Source organism: Pseudoliparis swirei, chromosome 23 (assembly GCF_029220125.1).
Source record: "Pseudoliparis swirei isolate HS2019 ecotype Mariana Trench chromosome 23, NWPU_hadal_v1, whole genome shotgun sequence".
Classification (NCBI taxonomy): domain Eukaryota; kingdom Metazoa; phylum Chordata; class Actinopteri; order Perciformes; family Liparidae; genus Pseudoliparis; species Pseudoliparis swirei.
Genome location: NC_079410.1, coordinates 6,845,008 through 6,861,819, shown reverse-complemented (window position 1 = coordinate 6,861,819; position 16,812 = coordinate 6,845,008). Strand labels below are relative to the sequence as shown.

Here is a 16,812-nt window from a genome sequence, read left to right as displayed (position 1 = left end):
ATAATCGCAAAATTAAATTTAGCATTAAACCTCACCCATTCTGGTCCCTGTTACAGACCCTCACTCCATTAAGCGCTGCTACCAAAAAGGTCTATGAATCGGTTTCTATTTTCACATTTAGGGCGGCTTTAGCTCAGTGGGGTAAGAGGGCCGTCCTGCAACCGCAGGGTTGTGGGTTCGATCCCCATCTCCCGCAAGTCAAGTGTCAGAGAAGTGTGCTTGAGGACCCCCACCCACTTCCCCGGGCGCTTCGCCGCAGCCTGCTCCTATATAATAAGGGATGGGTTAAATGCAGAGAACTAATTTCCCCTTGGGGATTAATAAAAGTGTATATTCTTAATTCTTAATCAATGGCCTTGTAAATCAATTAATACAGAACAACAGAGACAGTTTTCCAACAGACTCCAGTGCATTTTATTAGGTTTGCTCAGTTAATAATTAGAAACAGCCTGCAAAAAACCAACATCAGATATAAATTAAAATTTCTTTGATACTATCTTTCAAGATTATATTAATGCTAATAAATTTCCAATGAACACACAACGATGCATTTTAAAAACATGGCTCAAAACCACTAAATAGTGTGTTCTTTCCCAGCAGATGAAGCTTAAATAGCTCCCGAGCAACACAGCTTTCAAACAGAGAGCCAATTAATTTGAAAACGATACAAAAATGTGGTGTCGTGACGGTGGAAAAAGGTCCCTCCCACTTGACATCGATAGTTCACTCTCTCGTCATTTGGCTTGAGCCACACCAAATAGAGCAGGTGGGAACAGAGACAGCAGAAGTTGACACACCGGGAGGCACAGGATGTCTGTTGAGAGCGACTGAGCCAGAGCTGCGGCGAGCTGAGCACCTCCTTCATGTGTGCTTGTAACCACTGTGGTGGTCCTTCACATCGCTTTCACTTTGATCTGCTTCATCTTCATCTGCTTCTTCTCGATCTTCTTCTGGTCACGTCGCTGGGACGCTTCCTAAAAAGAAAGAAAGAAATATTCAAAACTCAATAACTTTCAAGCTGAAAGTTGAGGTGAGAAGATTGTCACGGATGTACAGTAAACATGTAGCTACAGCTGATTTAGCCAAAAGACATGAAAGTGTAAAACACTATATATATATAAACAAAGTGTAAAACAATAAAGGCACATTCATATTTGTAAAATGTCTTATTTATAAGCTTTGGTTTATATACAGATAAATAAATAAAAGCATTTTAAATTACATTTAAAAACATTCTTAGAAGTAGATTTTGTTACTTTTGACTGAGCCAATCTAGATTTGTAACCCCAGGTTGCAGTCTAAATGCTAAGCTATATATATATATATAGCATCATATTTATCATAAAGATAAGTGTTATTTATATTACATACATCTTAGCTGATGCTTTTATTCAAAGCGACTCACATTCAACCAAAGTGCAAGAATCATAAAAGTACATTAACTTCAGCAAGTATGCGGCACTGCTTTAAGTGCTGCCTTTAGGAACACAGAAATAATTATCAATCAACTCGTAAGAAAGAACAAGAATAAGCAGATTTCCCAAAAGGTTAAACTGTTTCTTCAAGAGTTGTTTTGTTCGGGCCATTTCTGACCTCCAGGCGACGCTGTCTCTCAGGGTCCTCCTCGTTCATGATTTTCTCCTTCTCGGCTCTCTTCTTGTCCTCCCGGCGCGTCTGTGCCGCCTCCTGCCGCTGAGCGTGAGTCTGCTTCAGGAAGTTCTCCTCCACACGGGCCCGGTTCCTGTCAGCTTTCATTTTGCCCTGCATATGCCGGGAGGATAAAAGGTACGTCAAATAAGTGCGTGGTCATTTAGATGCACTATGAGGCACCAAAGCGCTAGAATCCTGCTGACCTCTCGGTTGAGACGGAGTTTCTTGACTTTATCGATGCTGTAGATCACCATGTTCATGAGGGGGAGCAGAGAATCCATGTCTTTGGGAGAAGTGTTGCCCATACCAGGCACTACACACACACACACAAAATGACATTAAACTTCAACATTAAATGATGGGGCTGTGAGCAACAGTAAAGATAGGAGACACCAAATGCTCACCATTAAAGGTAAACAGCAGCGTCTTCTTGGTCTCGGGCAGCTTTAAGGGCTGACCCTCCCTAAGAACAACCACACAGGAACTTTAAGTATCACAATATCTAAATGACTTCCATGTCAGAGACTCAAAAGACAAAACGATGACATAAATACTTACTCTTGCGTAACTTTTGGACCAGAAAATTGGTCCGAGAATTGAATGGACTCGATCTTTTCAGCATTATTGGTGATATAATGCACCATCTAAACAGCCCCAAAACAGATGCAGACAGCTTGTTATAATAACGCTGAAACATTACACTGTGTGTGAAGGGCATAGAGAGACATTACCTTGTTGTCCATCACCCCGTCTGTGACTTCGCCCATCTCACTTAGAATAGACAGAGAGTCAGGGAGCCCAAATTTGGCTCCGGACTTTGGCTTGTCACCGCAGAACTCACTCTGTGGAGGAAGACCATTGTCATTTTGGGAAACACGGACTACGAATAAACCAGTTGTAGGTAGTACCAATAGTACTGGATAATAAGCACAGGTTTAAATCGCATCGTTTGATGTGGCAGAACTGGTGGAGTATATTTACCATGTCCTGCATCTCCTTCTGGAGCTTGGCCATCGCCTTCTTGGTGCCAACAGCAAACACAAACGTGTCCATGTCGTCTTCATTTAGAGTCACTTTGATTTGCTACAAACGGAGAGACGCAGTTTGTGAGACAATGACTGTGAGGCTACTTGTAGAAGCAGTCCAGTGCATCGAGATTTTGTGTTTCACTTCACAGGCTTGTATTGAGTTTCTATCCGACGGGCACGTACCACTTGATCACAGACGGGCCTCATCATCCTGGCCAGAACGTTGAGCAGGTCCTGCCTCTTCAGGAACTGGATGAGACCACAAGGAAAGACCATTACATGACGGTATATTTAACACAATTTAGTGACACCAATTCAGTCCTATAGATAAAACACACTTCTCGTACCTTGAGTTGGATCAGCATGCCTTCACAGCACACACGTCCGGAGCACCACAGGTTGTAGATGTGCTCATTTTCCTGATTCAGCTTCCCAGTGCTCACTCCTTCTTTACTGGTGCCGTCATCACCTGTAAATAATAAATTTTATTTGTATAGCCCCTTAAAAAAAAAGGTACTCACAGCCTCTTTACATGGTAGAAATATGCAATAGAAGCAACAGCAAAACAAGAAAGATGACAATTGTGCGAAACAAAATAAAAACTAGGCTAAATACCAATTAACACAAGCTCCGCTTCATACCGACTGTCCCCATGTCACCTGTTGCTTTCACACGCTGCTGTGTTGTATACTGAAGACAACTCACCCACTAGTGAAAAGTTGCTCTCTAGAAGCTCCCTGTGTGAGTCGAACCAGGCCTGAGCGAGGCGACTGTTCTTGTTCTTGCCAATGAGGTAGTTCATGATGTAGGCCAACAGTCCGGTGACCATCAAGATCTCCATGTAGTAACTCTCCCAGCTGTTCTGCAGATGTGCAGGAACCTGCAGAGAAACAACAAGCATTCATTAGTATTAAAGCTCTGGCAATCTCTGATTGTTTTTAATGTTATTATCAGAGCTGCACTAAGGCGGTGAGGTCCGCTGCAAAGCTCACAGTGGGCCACTTTCACCTTTCCAAGCCAACATGCTGCCGGCGGTCGCAGTGACTCACAGAGCATCATTGATTAAATATGTGTCTAACGAACACAGACGTAAAGAGTAACCAATAGCATTGAAAGCATTGGTCACTCTTTACGTCTGTGTTGCAAAAAAGGGACTAAATATTGAGATACAAGATTTCCGTCCAACAGCAACAATAAACTTTAGTAGCTTGAGTGAAATAGAGAATATTTCGCAAAAGTGTAAAGAAATTCTTAGATTTAAAAGAGTATAGCACTGTCTAACACAGTTTATTACTAAACATACACATAATTAATCGGTCTAGCTCTGATCAGTATCAAAATACCTGAATGGTGATTTAGGTTCAAGGCAAGTTGCCAAAGACTACAATTCCAGTGCAGCCATTGTTAAGTTTCCTTAACAATTGTACAGTAAGTATAGTGACAACAACATATGCTTTGCAGGTAGCTGGAACTATGTTCACTTTCAGAGCCGCAGCAGATCACAATTAGATAAAGACAGTGTGAAACTGGCCTCAGAAGATTTGAGCAATAAGCCCGGTTTACCGTGTGGATTATGAGGGGGTCCTTCATGGAGTGGCCCGTCTTCTCCATGTCTCCAATTCCCTCAAACTCCTCCTGGTCGTATTTACTGTACATGTCTTGATCCTAAAAAGGAAACATTGAGTTCAATGAGCTACAGCGTAAATTAATAAAACTCCATAAATAATAAAAAATTAGTTTATGATGAAAATGTGCTCAAACTGTATCCTGTATACAGTAATACAAGGCAATGTACCTGAGTCTCGGAGTCCTCAAAGCCATCCCCATCCAGGCCATCCTCCAGCTCCACGGTGGCTTCATCTTCATCCTCATCCTCTTCGGGCTGCGAGGCCAGTGAGGCGCGAGACGGAGGGGCAGTTTCTGCCTCAGCTGCTGAATCGTCGTTCATGTCCTCGAACTCAGCGAAGTCATTGTCATCAAAGTCTGCAAGGTCCTCGCCATCATCAAATTCTTCGTTGTAGCGTCCCTTGGAGTAGGGAAGGGCCAGGAGGAGCAGCAGTGCTGGAATTAAGAGGAGACGCGGACTCCCCATGGTGGGACCTGCACCAAAAAGGGAAAGCACAGAGAAAGATGATGCAACAGGCAGGAAAACATGATGATAATAAGGGTGTTGGAAGAAGAGACAGAGAAGGTCAAATGGAAACGTTTAACATGCATGTGCCCGATACAAATACTATACAATAGGCAAGAACATCTAAGTTCTCACAACTGTCATCTACTCCATTCTGCTTGCGTTTCAGTTTGTAAATTAGGCTACCTGGAAGCAACACATGCCATAAATGAAGTGAGCTGATAATGTCAACCTATCAGGCCACAGATATTTAACACAAAAGCCCAAACTGAGGCCTCTGGTAATAAGTTACCACCCTGTCTAGTCCAGGGTTAAACTAATCTACAATATAGAAACCAAGCCACCCTCTGCTCACATAACAAGCATTCATGTGACAAACCTCCCCCAGGAGCTCCCTGCGGACCGAGAAAACGACTCAGCACCAGTTCAAGTGTTGATTTAGTCCCCGATTAGCGTTAAGTCACTTAGCCTTCAGAGAAAAAAAGGGATATAAAGCTATAATACATAGTTATGTCGAGATTAGACGTTATTAATGACACATTTAGGCACAACGTCAAGGCGCAGCCAAATTAGACTTGAGTAGTTGGACGAGTTGGGGGTTGAATCCGTCGCCAGCCAACTAACTTTAGCCAGAAACCCAACGTCAGCTTTGCTAACAGGCTAAAGTAAAGTGATGTGTGACTTTTTTTTAGAGGCGTTCAAGCTAATATGATAGTTGTGATTTAATCCAGCGTTAGTGACACGTAGGATGAAGACACACACCGTCAATCAAACCCGCCCCATCCCCCAGCTCTCACTTACTCTATCGTTAGCAAATCTGGCATTAGCATGCTAACGGGGGGGCTAACTAGCATGGCAGCTTTTTGCTAGCGACCAAAGGAGTGAAGCAGTCTTGTTCTCCTTAACGCAACTCGGGAAATGAGACTCGCTGCAACAAAACCAATGAACAAAAGCACCGAAACAAGAACATACCTGGAGAATAACTGAGACAATAAACGCAGCGCTGGCTCGAGAAGCTTGAACTGTCCTTGCAGTTGTGTTTCCCGTCACGCCTGAAGCAGGAGAGTATTCGACATAGGACCAACCTTTCAAAGCAAAAGTATCGCGGTAGGATGTATCAATTACCCCCTTCAACACCATGGAAACCACGTGACAAACTCGCATGTGTAGTATTCTGATTCGCTCTGGTGTTTTATTTTGAAATACTCATACCGGAAGCTGTCATAAACTGTTGTTATTATCTGGGTTTACCTTAGTGGCGTTGAATGCTCGCGTTTGTATTACTTCAGCGCCCTCCGGTGGTCACAGTACATAACTACACCTGTGTCTGTTTCAGAAGTAGTACCCGTTTGTATTACAGTTCATAGACTACTATAATATGACATATAAAGTGAAGTAGCCTACAAACCATTTCCTTAAGCTCTGGGTGTTCCTTCTGTTTGACTTCTGTTCTGTTCTCCACGGTATTTGTGCTTTGTTGCCTCACAGGTTTACATGGATCATGGTTTTATCTGGACCCTGGTCCTGCCCAACACCCACTGCTGTTATTATTATCATTAATTGTATTATTAGTTTCATTGAAATGAGTATTGCCAATACTATTACTGCTTTTATTATCATTGTTATTCTACTATGTTACTGTTGCTGTTATTTTGATAGTTGGTCCTTTTATATGAGTAATGTATATCTTATGCATTGAATGTTTTTTTTAAACTCTTTTATGTTGTTCATTCATTGCACATAGCATCTAATATACTTCTGTCCATCCGGGGAAAGGAATCCTCCTCTGTTGCTCCCACTTTTCCCCCTGTCAAAGATCGAGGATGTCGTATTTTTTTCAGATTTTAAAGTCCTCTGATTTTGGGCTATACAGTATAAATGTAATGTAATGTAATTGAATTCATACACTATAACATCCAACTCCTAGATTTTTTTTTGCAGTTAAGATGTATATTCTTATGAACACATGCATACTATTATTCTGCTGTATGACCATATACTGTACATATCCACCCATGCTATATTTATTTATTTTCACGAATTATATTTCTATATATTTTAAATAATTGTGAACAGTTTACAGCCCTCATTAATAAACACCTTTTGAGTTTATCATTAAACCAATGTATTGCGTTCAACTAACTTACCCATTATGTTAATGTTACACCTTAAATAAACAGGTTGTGGCGTTATTAAGATAATTAAAACTTTATTATGTATTTATTAGCGGTTAACTACGCACTTCACAGTTAATGTTTGTTTTTTGCAGACGCGGAACACTTTTGTCGGAACACAATACACTCAAAACATTTCAGCGACACGGAATCATTAGTGTGTGACACACCAGTAGAACCATGTGGAACGTGTTGCGTTGGCTGAGTCGTTAAAACGACGCTCGGTAAAACTAGCTCGTTGTCCACATTTAACAGTCACAATGAACGTGATTTTCGTTGAAAGCTAAACGATAATGAGATAACATTCATTGTTGTTATTGTTGACTAGCTTTAGCTGCTCTACAGTTCGCTGGATAATGGGGAAATCGAAGGTAAGTGACGGCCTGTGCGAGCAAGTTAGCCTCAAGTGGAGAGTTTGCCTGGCGTGAGCTTAACACTTAGTTATATTCAAGACGCTAATTAACGTCATCTGTTTTATTGTGAACATTTAAACCAACTCTTTTTTGATAACTACATAATGAATGCAGGTAACAGCCAGTGTCCGCGAGCTAACGTCAGAGCGGGGTTATCCTTAAGTTAGCTTGCATTTTAGCTACATCTAAATTTGCGCTTTTATCGTAAAACAAAGAAGTCACACCGGAATCAGTCACGTGCCTGTTTCCATTCATTTGCATGATGACCAATTTAATGGATATTGTCCCTTTTTAGACTAAGAACCAGAAGAAGTCCCGAGCAACAGCTAACCATGTGGCCGAGGAGAACTTCAGCGCTGTTCCCCACTCCTTCGTGTTCAACCGAGGTCAGATTGGGAAGACCGTGGGTCAGCTCATCCTGGACGTGCGGAAAGTCATGGAGCCGTTCACTGCCGAGTCCTTGAAGGTCTGTCCAACGTGTAAAACCTAAATGTGACCCTTCACGCTGCTGGATGAGGCCATGTGCTTTGGGCCGCTCGTTCCGCCGCGTTAAATGTCATCGCAGGTGTAGATGTGTGGTTATTATTGGATATATTTGAGTAAATGTATTTAGGTTTTCCTGAGGTATTGTGGAATATAAGAATAATTGCTATATTCACTGTTTTGAACTGTTTGTGCTTTTAACAACGATCAGGTTAGGAAGAAGAACGTGCTGAAGGACTTTGTCGCCGTAGCAGGACCACTGGGAGTGACTCACTTCATGATGTTCAGCAAGACTCCCAGCTCTATTCACCTGGTAAGACCGCTTCACCAACCGCTCTTGGGTACTGAAGAACTTTACAGGTTTGCCATGTAAAGCCTGTATCACCATTCACCAACACATTTATTGTGCTTTCAGAGACTGGCTCGACTTCCCAAAGGTCCCACCCTTAATTTCCGAGTGCTCAAGGTAAGAATATGAATGCATGGTGAAAACGCAAGTATAGATGGGCTCAGATGATGATGACATTTTATTACTTGACTGTCTGTGATGTTTTCAAAGTAAACGCACTGATGTGCCCAAACTGTCAAATCATTTTCAACTCTTAATTTATTTATCCGACTTTTTTTAAAGACTCTTTTGAACTTTTTCTATTTTCAGTATGCTCTTGTCAAAGATGTGGTTTCATCGCTGAAGAAGCACCGGATGCACGAGCAGCAGTTCACGCACCACCCGCTACTTATCCTCAATAACTTTGGATCTGATGGCATGCATGTCAAACTCATGGCCACCATGTTTCAGAACATGTTTCCTTCCATTAATGTGCAACGGGTATGTTCTTCTTGCAGGCCTGTTGGATCATTCTCACGTTGGTTGACTTGAGATTTAAAGCCTTGTTTGCGTGATGAGTGTATAGTCTTCTGAGATTCCCTTTGAAGAATCAAAGTAAACGCTTTCTGATTTCTGAGTCTTTAAGTCTTTCAGCGTTGTAAACTTTTAACCTTGAATTTGAGCAAAAAACTAAGGATGCTGTTGTTTTCCAGGTAAGCCTCAATAATATCCGGAGGTGTGTGCTGCTGAATTACAACCCAGTGACCAAGGAAATTGAATTCCGTCATTAGTAAGTAATATTGTCATATACATTCAGTAAGTCATTGTTTTCTCAGTGCTGTAAAAAGCAAAAGGCTTTGATGGCAAAGCACTAAGGAGATTGGCTCAGATGAAGACAGATTGTGACATGACTGTTCAGTGATTTTGTTTTCAAAGTAAACGTACTGATGGGCCTCAACACAATTACCGCATGTCTTGTATATTACTGAGAAAACGTCCCACTGACGCTCACATGTTGCCAACCTGCAGCAGCATGAAGGTCGTCCCAGTGGGCATGAGCCGCGGAGTCAAGAAGCTGATGCAGGAGAAGTTCCCAAACATGAGCAAGTTTGAGGACATCAGTGAGCTGATGATAAAGTAAGTTTCTCTGGTACAATTGTTTTGGGTCAAAGGCACTTTGGTTTGATGATTAACTATTTTGTGCTTTCCTTCGTTTCTCAGAGGGGCAAACCTCTCAGAAAGTGAAGCGGAGCAAGACGGGGAGCACAACATCACCGAACTACCGCAGGTCTACGCCGGCCGAGGCAACATGGCGTCCCAGCAGAGTGCCGTCCGTTTGACCGAGGTGAGAGCGCGGAGGGGGGGAAGCCGCTGAAAACAATATGGAGATGCTTGGATGGCATATGAATTGTTGCCCTTTGTTGTCTTCAGATTGGTCCTCGCATGACTCTGCAACTGTCGAAGATCGAGGAGGGCATGGCAGATGGGAATATCCTTTATCACACCGCCAGTGAGTTCACTCCTGTCTTTTTTTAAGAAGTCCGAATTTCTTTCTTTTTTTTCTTTGGTATTCCTGTTTAGTACATTCTGGTGTACATGATGACAAAATCATTATGAATTCTGTGATTTTTCTCTTAAGTAAACGCTTACTGATGCATCATCAACAATTACAGAGTTTAATATAGACCTGGTAAAAATATGTCCTCTAATTAGAAGTTCTTTTGCACTTTGTTTGCAAGTCTCAAAGACGGAGGAGGAAATTCTGGAGATCCTGAAGAGGAAGGAGGCCCAGCTGAAGGAGAAGGCCGGTCGCCGGAAAAAGCAGGAGCAGGATGTTGCTGAGAAGAAGGAAAAAAGAGACCTAAACAAGTAATTTGGCCGTGTAGATAATTTGACTTTTCTGCTGGATCCATTTTGCCATTTTGTTTCAGTGTAAGACTTCTTGTTTTAACTGCTAACAGGAAAAGGAGTCTGGAAGGCATAAAAAAGAAACAAGCGGAGGCTGAGGAGGACAGTGAGGTGGAGGATCCCGGCATGCCCGATGGTCAGGTTGCTGCGGTTGAATCTGATGATGAGGAGGAGTACTACAGACAGGCTGTAGGACAGGAGCCAGATGAAGGTGAATATAACATACTGTAGAGCATTAGCTCTTCAGGGTTGTTTTGAATGTTTTTATTGACCAATACTCTATTTTCTGTGCAGACATGTTCCCCGCTAACAAGAGGAGGCATACCTCAGAGAGAAATCGGGGACCTGCCAAGAAGAGGAAGATGTCACCGGGTCAACCATTTAGAAAAGACAGGGACACGAGATCACCCAAAAGAAGTGGTCCAGGAGGATACGGAGACACGAGATCACCCAAGAGAAGCGGTCCAGGAGGATACGGAGACAAAACGAGAAAGGGCTGGAAGAAATCTGGGGACGGGGATAAATCATTTGGAAGGAAAATGAAGCCCGGAGGAAATGCGTTCGGAGCAAAGAAGCTTGGCGATAGGGACAACAAATTTGGCGGGAACAAAACATTCGGTGGAAATAAGGACAAATCCTTCAAATCTAAAGGTTCGAAAGGCAAACCGGCCTTCAAGAAGAAGGGCTCAGGAGTAAAGCATGGCTCTAAACAGAGGAAGGGGAAAGGCTGAACCTCCTCTTCTCCTCTCAGGACTTTGACTTTGAATGCGTTTCTATGCTCGGCCTCCAGGTGGCAGCAAACACCCAGTTGCCTTTAAACCAGTGAGAGATGTTTGTTTGAGAGACTGTCTTGCTGAAAATCAGCAGGACAGAAGAGAAAAGTGCTATATTTTCCACAATGTAGAATAAACTGTACTTGTTCAATAAATCTTACCAACCTACAGTGGAGGATTGTATTGTCAAAGTTCTTAGTTCAGTACAATGATGAATGTTTTGATCACATTTGGTCTTGCCATGAAAGTTTTTCCTTCCGAGTTGTGTAATTGCACAGGGTGAGAGGAAGTGACTGAGTTGAAGCTCTTCATGCTTTTACTGTTGTCACACAGGAAACTTACTCTGTTCATGTCACAGCTGCCTCGTGGTAAGTAGTGGTTATTTACATTTCATATTTCTTTTTTTGCCAATGGGTAAATGAAGTAGCAATTAAAATCTAACTTTTAGTGTAATGTATTTGTCACCTTTTTAAATAATCGTCTTTGAAAAGATTTACTTCTGGGCTGATTACTCAACGATTGTACAGGACTTGAGGTTTCTGAGTAGTTGTGAAATGACCAGAGACCTTGTGGCAGGGGGAGGGAGATGAGAGGAAGACTTCAACCACAAAGAAACGTAGAATATCCCCAAAGAGACAGATCTACAAACTGGAAGTCTCTGAATATGTGTCTTTACGTACAGTCAGGTCCATAAAATCAGATGAACGGTGGAGGAATTACAAGGGGGTCACATATAAAATGTCTTTTAATTCCTACAAACTGATGTGGATGTAAATACCCTCAAATTAAAGCTGAAAGTCTGCACTTAACGCACATCTTGATTGTTTCATTTCAAATCCATTGTGGTGGTGTACAGAGCCAAAATGGTGTCAATGTCCAAGCATTTATGGACTAAACATAATTTTACTTTGATTCAAAAATGTAAATACTTAAATTTACAGATTTTAAACTGGAAAACTGTGCCAGCAACACAGTGACTGTCGCCTAAAATGAAGATGGAGCCCAGTTTCTCCAAGTGTGAGAAGTTCCAGAAGGCCCTGCTGCCCTCCGTGTACGGCGTGGAGTTCCTCGTGGCTCTGGCCGGAAACCTGTTCGCCCTGCGGCTGCTGGCGGTCCGAGAGAGACGGAGCTGGCACACCGGGGTCGTCCTGGCCTGCAACCTGGCCGTCAGCGACCTGCTGTACGTGCTCACCCTGCCCCTGCTCATCGTCTACTACGCGCTGGACAAGCACTGGGTGTTTGGCGACGCCGTGTGCAGACTCGAGAAGTTTCTTTTCACCTGCAACCTCTACGTGAGCATCTTCTTCATCATGGCGATAAGCGTGAACCGCTGTGTGGCCCTCCGGTTCCCCTTCTTCACCCGATCCCACGTCGAGCCCGGCCACGCCAAGGCCGCCAGCGTCCTCATCTGGGTCCTCGTCGGCGTCATCTCCTGCCCCGTGCTGCACTTCTCCTCAGTTTGCCCCACTGAGCACAACCTCACGACCCTGTGCGTGTCCTTCTGCGACCACAGGCTCGGGGATGAAAGCCCTCACTTTGCGTACAGAACGTTCCTGGCTGTGTTTGGTTGTCTGGTTCCCTTCCTGGTGACTTTCTCTTCTTACTTTGTGGTGATTTCGGTGGTGTGGAAAAACGCCAGCGTCACCACACTGGAGAAACGTAAAGTGGCCCTGTTGGTCTCATCGGTGCTGGTGCTTTATGCCATTTCCTTTGTGCCGTACCACATCTTCCAGCTCTATCACCTGTACATGAGAATCCACAACCCCAACAGCTCGGTGTGTTGGGTGTATGACTCGTACCAGGTGTCCAAGGGACTGGCCACTCTGAACATGTGCATCCATCCAGTCCTCTACATGGCTCTGGTGGACAGTATGCGAGTAGCTTGCTGTGGGAAGAGCCCGGAGGACGACCACCACAGGGGGGCGAGGAGGAAGGAGAGAGCTGCTGCGTGACAGCTTTTCTGGGAACTTCATCATCTTTTCATGCTGTGAAAATGTGTCTGGGTTATTTCTGAAGCGATGAATTTGCAGCATAATCCTCTGTGATAAGGATTTCTTTATTGCTGTAGTGTGCTTAGTTTGTATTCTGATTATCATCATTCTGCTTCAGGTTCCAATCTTGCACAGTTGCTTGAGTATTCAGAGGCTTTTTTCTTCATTGCAGAGGGATCCTGTTGTCTTTGATGAAGTTTTTCAAGCATTATGTTGACTTTACATCCCAGTTCATGTTTTTATAAATTATTTTAAAAAATTATAGTTTGCTCGACAACAGTGACACAAGCCTGATCCAAATAAAATGGTTTATTAAACACAAAGTAAGTAAATATAATTCAAATAAATGCATGGCAGTATTGTGAGTGCACCAATGTAAATTTTTGAGAGGTCAACAAATTACTTCCGCTACTTCTAGCTCTTTAATGCAGGCCCAGATGTTAACCAAACAGGGGCGTTAAAAGCTGCATAAATAGCCTATTCCTTGCCTGAAACACACACATGTTCTCCTTTTTATTCTGCTGGACAAGAATAACTGTTTGTGGTCTTATGCATTTGACATGACCACTACCTCTGTCACTAATCCCCTCTGTCATCCTATATTAAGCATTGAAAAGTGTCAAACGTTTTATATCATATATTATATCATAATATAAAGCGAGATTCATACATGACTATATATGATGTTCATCCTCCCCGTCAGTAGAAGTTAGTTTGAAACCAACGGTTAAGAAACAAGGCTCTTATTGTGAAGCTAAAACTTGGTGCTTTTATTGTGAAGTCCCGGAAGTGCGTGTTGGCGGCTCCACGCGGCTCTCTGTGCTCCGTTCTTTACGGCCCGGGAGCTAAGCTAGCTGAGAAGATGCCGTCGATTGAATACGACGAGTGAGTGGTTTTAAAGATATTAAATAATGTTCAACATATAGTGGAGGTTTCTTATCGATATAATATGTACTTTTAATATCTTCCCTGCAGCTCCAAGCCCAGCTGGGCAGACCAGGTCGAAGAGGAGGTAGATGAAGGTAAATAAGTAAAGTCGGCTCGCTAAAGCTACATGTGTGGTGTCCGCGGGAGGAGGCCGGAGAGGCGGCTTCCTCCTACACGTGGTGGTTGGACGTATAACTCGAGATAAAATACATGCGTAGCAAGATGTGTTGGGTATCTTATGATTAAAAGGTTTGATTAATACGTTTGACTGAATGACGTAAATACCAAATGTATTGATGAAACGTGTCGCTAACCGACACATGTGACGTAGGCGGCGTCATTGACCGGTAACGTTATGGTGCTAAACGTTAGCAAGCTATCGGTATTACTGGCTTTATATATATATATATATATATGTCCGTCTATGTTCTGGGTTAATTAGTAATGAGACATGATCAAGAGATGAAGTGGCGTCTGTTTATTTTTTATCTGACAAACACAATCTGAAGTCAGTAGGGAAAACTTTGTTTTTAATTTCTCTGAATCTAAGTTGACATATTATTTATTTTGTCAGGCACACTACCACCTCCCAAGGAAACCGTCAAAGGCAATATAAAAACTACCACGGAATATAAAATAGATGATGATGGAAAGAAGTTAAAGGTAAGTTTTAACTAAATATTAAATATACACTTTTTAGTGTTTCCTAGATGGCTGCATTGCATGTGTGCAGCTTTAAAAGGGTTTAGAATATATCTTTTTTTTAGTGGATGTAGTTTGGCAAAGAGGCGTTTCTTTGTTCTGTCAAACGCCAGTATTGGGGAACTAATCTCACTATGCTTGAAGTTTTTCCTTTAAAAGAAGAAATTGTACAGATGTCAACCCTGTTTACATTTGTCTTGTAACACTGTAAAAGCCAGAGATGTTGTCATACCCGGGTCTGTTTAGCGTAGGTTCTCTGCCACACATTTGCATTAATAAAAGTAACAACAGAAGAAGAAAAACCGTGAGGTTGACAACAGCACCAGAGTATTTGGTACATATTAAATATTTGGGCATTTTTTTCTTTTGTGTAATTTCTGCCCACTTGTCTTCCTAGATTGTGCGGACTTTCAAGATTGAGGTACGGAAAGCCTCAAAAGCTGTTGCCAGGAGAAAGGTTTGTTTTGAAATTGAATTTAGTTTTATTCAGTGAAATTAAGACTTTGGGTAAAATCGGGCGTCATGTATTATATTTTTATCTCATTTCAGAACTGGAAGAAATTTGGCAACTCTGAGTTTGATGCAGCCGGTCCTAATGTTGCCACCACCACAGTCAGTGACGATGTCTTCATGACTTTTATCTCCAGCAAGGAGGTGAGGATCCATTGGGACAGTTTAAATAGTTATCTCTGCATAATACATAGACAGTTTGTGCTCTGCTTTGTGTACTTTGTGACTGAGTACCCTATCTGACCTCATGCAGGACTTGAACGCCCCAGACCAGGATGAAGATCCCATGAACAAACTGAAAGGACAGAAGATTGTGTCTTGCCGTATTTGCAAAGGCGACCATTGGACCACCCGTTGTCCGTACAAGGACACCCTGGGCCCGATGCAGAAGGAGCTGGCTGAACAGCTTGGGCTTACCACCGGAGACACGGCCAAGCCCCCTGGCTCTGGTACCATCAGCTCACCGTGCACGATTTAGATTTGTTTCTCGATTGGCTGGCCGTTCCTTAAAATCTGACCGATGTGGCCCGCTCTGCTTCTTTCACCAGGAGAGCCAGAGCTGGCGCAGCCTGCGCAGAGCAAGACTGGGAAGTATGTGCCCCCGAGTCTGAGGGATGGAAGCACGCGCAGAGGGGAGTCCATGCAGCCCAACAGGCGAGGCGGGTGTAAGTTGATCCTCCTCCTCATCCTCTGCACTTATTCTTCACTTGATTCATTGTCCAGTAGCAAGAGCATTGCTCAGAATAAACAGCACGTGTATGCGTTCAACAGCGGATGACAACGCCACTATTCGTGTGACCAATCTGTCGGAGGACACGCGCGAGACTGACTTGCAGGAGCTCTTCCGACCATTCGGCTCCATCTCGAGGATCTACCTGGCCAAGGACAAGAACACAGGCCAATCAAAGGTCAGTGTTCATCTGAAGAATAGTGACCTACGAATGGATTGTTTAAGGCATAAATACAACTCTGAAAGTATTAAAGCAGGCGTTCTTTCACGAGTATATTGTAGACATCATTTGTAACGTGGTATGTTGACTGGTGTTTTCTGCCTGGTACAGTTGTTAAACTACTGTGTGTCCTGCAGGGATTTGCCTTCATCAGTTTCCACCGACGAGAGGATGCATCCAGAGCCATCGCAGGAGTGTCAGGATTCGGATATGATCATCTTATTCTCAATGTTGAATGGGCCAAGTAAGTTAGTCCGCTCATCGTTGAAGTCTGTATTTTTTTTGTTTTGTTCTTGCTGCCAACCATATTTATTTCTCTGCAGACCGTCAAACAACTGAGGAATCCATCGGAATCCATTCGATGATGCCCGGTTTTATTGTGGTAAAACGAGACTGTTACCTAAATAAAAATAATCACATGTCACAATCTCCTAGTTTTGTGTAGCTGCAGGGGAACTTTTATTCTGAATTAACAGTATTGAAACTTCATTGGCTTCAACTGTGGTAAGATCCAAGTATTCAGATGCATTGAATTATTACTAGGACACATTTGAACATCTATTTATCGATGCAAAAAGATGTTTACGGTTCAGGACACTGTACATTTGTATGGATGGGATTTAGATACTGGATTCGTCATTTTACTGACAAGATGCAAAATTGCCTGTCATTTAAAGAGTCGGAGCTTTTATGCTGCAACAATGTTGCCATTTACATTCTGAATCAGTTCGCCGATACCATGAGAATTTCAAACCCTGCCCATTAAAGTTGTAATAACCACAGAATGCATCACGCTTTGTGGTAATGTGGCTTAGCTGAGGTTAAAGAGTGAAACCCCAAATTG

The 16,812-nt window shown here is 42.8% G+C and overlaps 3 protein-coding genes across 4 annotated transcripts; 2 read left to right on the top strand and 1 right to left on the bottom strand.

Moving 5' to 3' along the window:
* Positions 1-387: 387 nt before the first annotated feature.
* On the bottom strand, positions 388-5,931 carry ccdc47 (coiled-coil domain containing 47). 2 transcript variants are annotated; one of them, XM_056407000.1, is made up of 14 exons: positions 5,782-5,931; positions 5,189-5,278; positions 4,474-4,778; positions 4,242-4,343; positions 3,384-3,558; positions 3,026-3,147; positions 2,862-2,927; positions 2,632-2,733; positions 2,382-2,492; positions 2,209-2,294; positions 2,055-2,113; positions 1,854-1,963; positions 1,594-1,761; positions 388-974 (listed from the first exon to the last, which is right to left on the bottom strand). In XM_056407000.1, exons 3-14 carry the CDS (start codon positions 4,768-4,770, stop codon positions 894-896), a joined length of 1,479 nt encoding a protein of 492 aa, XP_056262975.1. In that variant the 5' UTR covers positions 4,771-4,778; positions 5,189-5,278; positions 5,782-5,931; the 3' UTR covers positions 388-893. The 2 variants fall into 2 exon arrangements, with proteins under 2 accessions (XP_056262975.1, XP_056262976.1); XM_056407001.1 differs by lacking the exon at positions 5,189-5,278 and having other exon boundaries at positions 5,782-5,930.
* A 1,254-nt stretch (positions 5,932-7,185) lies between these two features.
* Positions 7,186-13,249, top strand: LOC130188511 (suppressor of SWI4 1 homolog). The gene is made up of 14 exons (XM_056406901.1): positions 7,186-7,354; positions 7,692-7,862; positions 8,091-8,192; positions 8,295-8,345; positions 8,538-8,708; positions 8,921-8,997; positions 9,237-9,344; positions 9,429-9,552; positions 9,639-9,717; positions 9,947-10,076; positions 10,169-10,326; positions 10,410-10,841; positions 10,906-10,937; positions 11,884-13,249. Exons 1-14 carry the CDS (start codon positions 7,340-7,342, stop codon positions 12,838-12,840), a joined length of 2,607 nt encoding a protein of 868 aa, XP_056262876.1. The 5' UTR covers positions 7,186-7,339; the 3' UTR covers positions 12,841-13,249.
* A 453-nt stretch (positions 13,250-13,702) lies between these two features.
* On the top strand, positions 13,703-16,395 carry eif3g (eukaryotic translation initiation factor 3, subunit G). Its single transcript, XM_056408055.1, has 10 exons — positions 13,703-13,764; positions 13,855-13,901; positions 14,381-14,469; positions 14,906-14,965; positions 15,058-15,162; positions 15,272-15,467; positions 15,567-15,683; positions 15,790-15,926; positions 16,106-16,212; positions 16,292-16,395. Exons 1-10 carry the CDS (start codon positions 13,742-13,744, stop codon positions 16,305-16,307), a joined length of 897 nt encoding a protein of 298 aa, XP_056264030.1. The 5' UTR covers positions 13,703-13,741; the 3' UTR covers positions 16,308-16,395.
* Positions 16,396-16,812: the final 417 nt, after the last annotated feature.